This window comes from Gracilinanus agilis, chromosome 6 (assembly GCF_016433145.1).
Source record: "Gracilinanus agilis isolate LMUSP501 chromosome 6, AgileGrace, whole genome shotgun sequence".
Lineage (NCBI taxonomy): Eukaryota > Metazoa > Chordata > Mammalia > Didelphimorphia > Didelphidae > Gracilinanus > Gracilinanus agilis.
In genome coordinates, this window is record NC_058135.1 from 129443528 (window position 1) to 129451585 (window position 8058).

The 8058-nt window shown below is 38.8% G+C and overlaps 1 protein-coding gene across 1 annotated transcript in view; it reads left to right on the forward strand.

Moving 5' to 3' along the window:
* Positions 1 to 8058, forward strand: part of FREM3 (FRAS1 related extracellular matrix 3) — a 128812-nt gene that overhangs the window by 58982 nt on the left and 61772 nt on the right. Inside the window, exons 4-5 of the mRNA XM_044681702.1 lie at positions 716 to 841; positions 6284 to 6535. Of these exons, the coding sequence (XP_044537637.1) occupies positions 716 to 841; positions 6284 to 6535 (378 nt within the window). The remainder of the gene's footprint in view (positions 1 to 715; positions 842 to 6283; positions 6536 to 8058) is intronic.

Here is an 8058-nt window from a genome sequence, read left to right on the forward strand (position 1 = left end):
TTTTGGGGGACCATCTTTGTGAGGGATATTAGAGAAAGTAACATTAGGTGTTTCATATATAATGGGGTACATTCTGCTCTGTTTTGTTCTTTCATGTATTATCTCTAGGACATTGAGGGCAAGGACTGTATCTTCTCCTTGTTTAGTATTTTCCAGTTTTTAGTAATGAACATCTCTGTGAATTGTTGTTATTGAAAAAAATCATTATCTTGTAGCCAACTCTCTGATTGAGCCTTTTTGATTCAGTCTGATCTCAACTGACAGGAAGTCCTTTGGAAGGCCAATATCCAAAGCCTTTCCAACTTAGTATAATCTGCCAGATTTCATGCTTGATTTGCTTGCCAGAGTTTGACTTCAATAGTGGAACATTCAGATAGTTTTGGGATGTTGTGTGTATGTGTGTTTATTAAATTATGTTTAATATGCCAAGGACCAATAGAGTTTAGTCGTCATCATCATCATCCAAGTTATTTCCAGGTGATGGAGTTCTTATTCATGGCCACACATGAGGGTCAACTATGTGTAAAAGAGCTTTTGTTTGACTCCATAGAGAAATGCTTCACACTGACAAAATGATAGATCCTTAAATGTATTGTATTAAGTATAATTAATCACCTTGAACAAGGACTGTGTTCATTAAAGAGTTTATACATTCACACACAAAAATAACCTATCAAACTGAAATAATCTGCAAAATTTCTTCTTTATTTTTTAGAATCAACAGTTTATATTCCAGAGCCAGAATACAGAATAGAAGAGGACGCTGGGGAATTCTTGATTCCTATAAGGAGGTCTGGAGATGTAAGCCAAGAACTCATGGTATTTTGCTCTACACATCAAGGTAAACTATTTGTGTTTTTCAGGCTTGTTACTGTCCTTGTGCAGGGACTGTGGTTCTTAGTCAGCTCTAGCCCTAAGCAAAATTAGAAAATTTTGTGGGGCTTTCTTCTCTGGGCTATACCTCCTACTTCCAACCAGCCCTCATCACTATAGTCCACATGTTTTTTTGTGTGTGTGTGTACTGTCACTTTAGTACTTTGTCATCAAGCTGACAATTAAATAATCATAAGATCATAGATATAAAGTTTCAGATTACTTTAGCAGTTATTGGTCCAGTCCCTTATTTTATAGCTGGGGAAACTAAGTCCTAGAGAGAGGAAGAGACTTTCCTGCTAAGTAGATCTTAGATCCTGAAACTTCAACTTCAGGTTGAAAATTCTTCCTATTACACCATGCTACTAATTTGGCAAAAATACATGTTAATAAATGTCTCTGTGTCAGGAAGTAACAACTAGCCCTCCTTGCCTTTCCAGATTCCATATTTTACCAGTAGACTTCTAAAAAAATTTTCCTCTTTTGTTGTTCACATGTGTATCACACTTTTTTATTTTACATTGTATTTCCTTACAACACCATAGAGTTCATTCTGCAACTATTACTATAAATTTAGGACTACAGAAGAAGAAATTTTCCTAAAATTAGAGCTCGCCCAAAATGGAGGTGGCTTCCTTTGGTTGTCAAGAATATCCCCTCAGTAGAAGCCATATAACCAACTGCTGGATATAGTATTAAAAAGGCTCTTTTTCCAAGTATACATGAGTCTAGATATCCCTGAGATGCCCTTCAATTCTGAGACTCTGATTCTGAAATAAAGATTCCATTATGCAGGCTACATCAAAATATCTTCAGTCATTCTCCAGTTCTTAATAGTAGTTATATTTCAACCAGTGGATTAATATACTGGTGCTAGTTATTATTCTTTTTAAAATAATCAAAGAAGATAGAATAAAAGAGAAGAAATTCCAGCATCTGTTACATAAACAAACAAGTTAAAAAATGATTTGATGATCATGGGTGAAACATACTGGGAAAGATTTCATGAGATGGCTATTAGATACCATAAAGGGAAACCAACTTGGAATTTGCTTTGGCACTTGGTCTTGAGCAGTATCATATTTGATGGGGATCTTTTTTCACATGGAAACCTTCTATCAGCTAACCACAACCTCTGATTCCAACATTCTACATGCTCTGTTGACAAGGAAAATGGGAAAGTTTATTCTTCACTTTATAGGCTGTCTTCCTACCCTTCTATTCCCAGTTCTGAAAATCCTTTCAAGTCTTCTGTTCCCCTCAAGTACTTTATGGTGCCATCAGAAAACCAGAGCAGCTGGCAGGAACCATTTAAAACTCAGGATTGCAAAAGGTCATTTGTTCCTTAATCAGGGATCTGTTCAAAGCTTAAAGCTCCTTCTCCCCACCCACCCATCCTGATCCTTCTTTTCTTGTACACTGAAACAGAAAATCATACAGACCAACAGAGATTTGTCTCTCTGGAGCATGTCACCTAATCTTACTCTCTGGACATTTTCCCTCTAGCCATTGACCTACCCTTGTAGAACCTTAGCCTGGTTGTGTCCTTATCCAAAACCAATCAAATGATTTTTCTTTTTGCCTCTTTCCAACCAAACTTTCATTACTATCTTCTGCCCAGAAAACTTCCCCACAGAGAGAGTTCTGTTGAGAAAAGAGTGTCATGATTGAAATAAGTAACTGAAATACCAGGGTGGTATGAATGGGACACTGGTAGGTTCAAGGAATGGGTCTTAATGGTTACTCAGGGCCAGTAACAGAAGATAACACAGGTTTTTGGAAGGCCAACAGGATATAGGTGACAAGCTAACAAATACAGTCCAAGCAGAGGTAGCAAACACAGGGATGGTTTGGTTTATTAAAGTAAGGGAAGGTAGGAAAGGGAATTTGGATAACCTTATCTAATATTCACTAACTAACCCTCCCCAATAGATCTACAGTTGTGCTCTCATGGGAAGCCTCCAGAGAGATTTTAGCTACACTGTCCTTTAACTATCTGCCTGAAGTCCCAGTCCCTAATATAAATAAACTCCACCAACCCAAATCCCCCCTTGGATGGTTATAGAGGTATTAAGGTTGGAAGCTAAGCAGGAACAGGACTCAGGGAGAGGTTCTCATGAACAGATGTCTTAAATGGTTCAAGCAGCTCTGTAGATGCATCACTCAGCCAGCAGAAAACAGGATAAAATAGGTCCAGGCAGGATGTGAAGATATAGTAGAAGGAAAGCCACAGGAAAGAAGCCAAGCTCACTAAGTCCACTCCAAGAGACAAGACTCAGACTCAGCCTCTAGCTTAACTATCTGTTAGAAGACAGCCCAATCACTTCTCCAGAATTCCAGAATCTTTCCTGGCTCCATATCTTTTCCAGATCTTGCTCTTATGCTCTCTATCCTTATAATATGATAGAGTATGGTCTCAAAGAATGGATTGACTAATTTTCCTGAACCAAGTAAAACAGGTCCTTTTAAATTTTAAGTTGTACTGTACACAAACACAAACAGACACATGCGCACGCGCACACACACACACACACACACACACTCCCCGATGTCATTTCTTGTCAAGCCTATTATATTGCTATCATTGTGGCTCTCAGGTTTGGGGAAGGGAAGTGTGGAAGAGGGATGAGTTTTGGGAAAAAACAATTTGCAAAATGAGGGGGTTTGCATAGATTTCTTTAAGATCCCCTCCAATGTTAAAGCCTACTAACCTGTAATCTCTGGGGTTCCTTCCCCCTTTAACATTCTGTGATCCTATCACACAAAAGTCTATTTATGAACCAGACTGGACCCCCTTAATTACTGGCATCCCCTTAATTACCAAGTCTTAGTTGAGCACTTTTCTGATCTGATAAAAGCCTTTAACATCTCACTTATATACCTGGATGCTAAGAATACTGTCAGCAATGTTATCTCTGAATATAGACAAGCAGATTTATAAATACATTTTTGCATGTGTTATATAAATATATCAATGGGTATAGATGTAGACATGCCTATAAAAGTGCCAATCATCTCTCTTATTAGAATATAATCTTCTTGGGGAAGCTGGGTAGCTCAGTGGATTGAGAGCCAGGCCTAGAGATGGGAGGTCCTGGGTTCAAATCTGGCCTCAGACACTTCCCAGCTGTTTGACCCTGGGCAAGTCACTTGACCCCCATTGCCCACCCTTACCGCTCTTCTACATAGGAGCCAATACACAGAAGTTAAGGGTTTTTAAAAAAAGAATATAAGCTTCTTGTAAACAAGGGCCATTTGTATTGTCTTTGTATAGTCTCTAGTACAGGTCATGACACATAATAACCATTTAAATGCTTGTCGATTGATTGATTTATACTGAAGAACCTGTGGTCTAGTGAGGTGAAGGGTGTTGCCCAAAACCACACAGCTTGAAAATGGTGGAACTGAGATTTGAACCCACTTCTTCTGACTCCAAAGTTAGTAGTTTGTATACTACCTTGGCATCTTTGTTCTCATCTGGTCTTTCTTAGGAGTGGTGTAATAGGAAACACCATTTATAACATATAGAATGTTTCAGTTTGATTCAACAAACATTTATTAAATTCCTGCTATGTGCTAGGCACTGTGCTCAATACTTTCAATACAAAAAGAGGCAAAAGACAATCCCTGCCCTCAAAAAGCTTACAATCTAATGTGGGGAGACAACATGCAAACAAGTATGTACAAAGCAACCCATATGCAAGATAAATAAGGGATAATTAATAGAGAGAAGGCACTGGAATTAAGAAGGAATAGGGAAGGCTCCCTATAGATGGTAGGATTTTAATTAGGGCTCAAAGGAATCTAGAGAGGTGACTAGTTGAAGCAGAGTATGGACGACAGCCAGAGAGAATGTCTAGAGCTGAAATATGGAGTGTCTTGCTCATGGAATAGCCAAGAGGCCAGTATCACTGAATCAAAGGAAGGTGAGATGTAAAAAGAGGGGAAAGGTAGGAAAGGGTTAGGTAATTAAGGACTTTGAATGCTCAACCAGGTTCTTTGTATTTGCTGGGAGCAATAAAAGGCACTGGAGTGTATTGAGTAGGGTGGTGACATGGTTAGACTGGTTAGACTACATTTTAGGAAAATTTTTTTGGTGGCTAAAAGGAGGATGGATTAGAGTGAGAAAAGACTTGAGGCAGGCAGAGTCATCAGCAGCTATTACAATAGTCCAGGCATGAGGTGAAGAGGGTCTGCACCAAAGTAGCAGTCATGTCAGAGGAGAGAATAGGGTATATTTGAGAGATGCTGCAAAGGTGAAATCACCAGGCTTGGCAATAGCTTGGATATGGCAAGGAATCCAAGATGACTCCTAAGTTGTGAGCCTAAGGGACGAGGAGGATTGTGTTGCCTTTTACAGTAATAGGGAAGCTAGGAATGGGGAGGGTTGTAAGAAATCTAGTGCAGCTTTTTTATTTTACAAATGAAGGCATCCGTGTCCAGAGAGGGGAAATGATTTGTCCAAGGTCACATAGGCATTAAGGACAGAGGCAGCATTTGAAACCAAGGGATATTATAAGAATCAAATAATATTTAGATAATATTTAGAAAGTGCTTAGCAAAGTACCTGGCATATGGTGTTGTTAAGTCATTTATTTGTGTCTGATTCTGTGAACCCATTTATAGTTTTCTTGGCAAAGATACTATAGTGGCTTGACATTTCCTTGCATGTCAATGTCCTTTCTGACATCATATCTCAGTTCCTCCCCAGGACACCTCTGATTGGAGAACTGTCACACAAGAAGTGGAATCAGAGACCAGAACTCCTTCCTCACAGGAAGGAGTGTGTCCCAGAGATGCCAAGAGACTCCACACACAGCTGCTAGAATGGCTGCACAATGGACACTTCCCAACATGGTGGCTAGAGCTGATTTTATCACCCAAGAGAGTCCTTGTTTACAGATAAATAAGGAGCAGGTGGCCACTCTGCCTGCAAAAGATCTAGACAAAGAACCAACCCAGTTTCACAGAGAGACAGTTTTATAGTTTTTAAATCAAACTGTTCTTGGGGGACAAAGAGGGAACTGTTTCTCCAAAAGCATCCCAATTCAGTTTTAATTTTACACACAATTGGATCACAGTTGATTTTGTATAATTAGAGAGTTATCATAAGGAAAATGCAGTAGAAACCGCAAGATGCCATGTGAATACTTTATCATCACCATTGTGATGTGGGTGAAACCTTGCTTTGAAGACTAAGCCCATCCATCAGAATTATTTCTAAAGCCTTCTTACCTGAAGTATATAGAATTTTAGATCACATACAAAAAACCTTCAGGTGTGTTTGCTTTCTAGCAGAGATGTCACTCAGCTGGAAAATATAGTTTGCAAAAAAATAAATAAATAAACTTAAAAGTTGGGAATTCTACATCTTGTGCATCTTGACTTGTGGTCTTTCTTACTCATCCAGGTACTGCTTCAGGCACAATTCCTTCCACTGTCTTATCTTACTCTGACTACATCTCCCGCCCTGAAGACCACAATAGCATCATCCTTTTTGATAAGAACAAAACTGAGGAAACATGCCGAGTTATAATCATTGACGATTCCCTTTATGAAGAAGAGGAGACCTTCAGTGTAACACTGAGCATGCCAATGGGTGGCCAAGTTGGTGTCAGCTATCCCAGCACCAAAGTTGTTATCCTGAAAGATGCTGATGATGGTAAGTTTATGGGAGTGGATCACTCACCAAACACGCTTGGTTTGAAGGGATTCCCTGTCACATTGTCCCCATCAGGTGAAAAGTAAACTGAGCTCAGATTTTTATAGTAGCCTACATTTAGAACTAGAAGAGACCTTAGAGGTCATCCCATTTATATGACAGGAGAGGAAAACTAAGGCAAATTGAGGTTAAATTATCTTTTCAGGGTTACACAGCAAGTGTCTAAGGCAGAATTTAAATTTGAGTCTTCCTAACTCCAAATCCACCTAGCCCTCTCTTTAATTGAGATGTTATTTTGGAAACCCCCCCTACAGCCCCACTTCTATGCTGAATCAGCAAGTCTAGTCTCTCAGATGCTATGGAAACACAGTAGTAAGTTGATAGGTCCTCCCAAGATGGAAAGACCTTGAGTATGGGTCCAGCAATTGGCTATGTGTCTCTATCATTCAGGAACCAACCTAAATGAACACCAGAGGATTATCACAAGAAGGTTGGCCCAGAGCAAATGAATTAGGCTCAAGAAAGACTGGAAACTCATTGAATTCTCCACTAAGGCAGAAATGGCTTCAGATTGTCAACATGAGTCACCTACACAGATCAGAGGGTCATGGGAATCATAGGATTTAAGATCTATAACTGGAAGGAATCTTGGAGGCCATCTAACCCAACTTGCTCATTTTATAGAAGAAGAAACCAAGGCCCTAAGAAATTCTAAGACTTGCACAGTGTCAAGTGATTAATGGGTCCAAGACAGGATTGTAGGTGGCCAATGAATAGAATGCCAGGCTGAGAGTCAAGAAAACCTGAGTTCAAATCTGGCCTCAGACATTTCCAAGTTGTGTGACTCTGAGCAAGTCACTTAACCTCAGTTTCCCCAGTTTCCTCATCTATAAAATGAGCTGGAGAAGGAAATGACAAATGATTCTAGTATCTTGGACAAGGAAAACCCAAAAAAAGCAGTCATAAAGTGTCAAAACTGAACTAAAAATAACTAAACAAACAAATAACTAATAAACAAACAAATAACTAAACATGACAAATGATTCTAGTATCTTGGACAAGAAAACCCAAAAAAGCAGTCATAAAGTGTCAAAACTGAACTAAAAATAACTAAACAAGAAGGCAGGATTTGAACTTAGGTCTTCCTGACTCCTAAGTCCAGCTCTCTATCCACTATTCCCTTCTCTGTCCCTATCATATTAATCATAATTATGATAATGATGATGACTAACATTTATATGATGCTTTAAAGTCTGAAAAAAAGCTTTATAAGCATTATCTTGTTTTATCTTTGTAGCAACCCTGCAAGGTAGGGGCTAGTATTACCCAATTTTACAGATGAGGAAACTGGGCCTAGAATGGGTAACTTCTAGTCCAGTACTAGAAGGATAATTCTATTATAAGAGTAAAGATTTCTAATTAGATGAGGTCTTTCTCAGATCTATGATTTGCATGACTGTTTCAGGGCTTCAAGGATCCTTATATTTGTAAAAGTATATATATATATATATATATATATATAT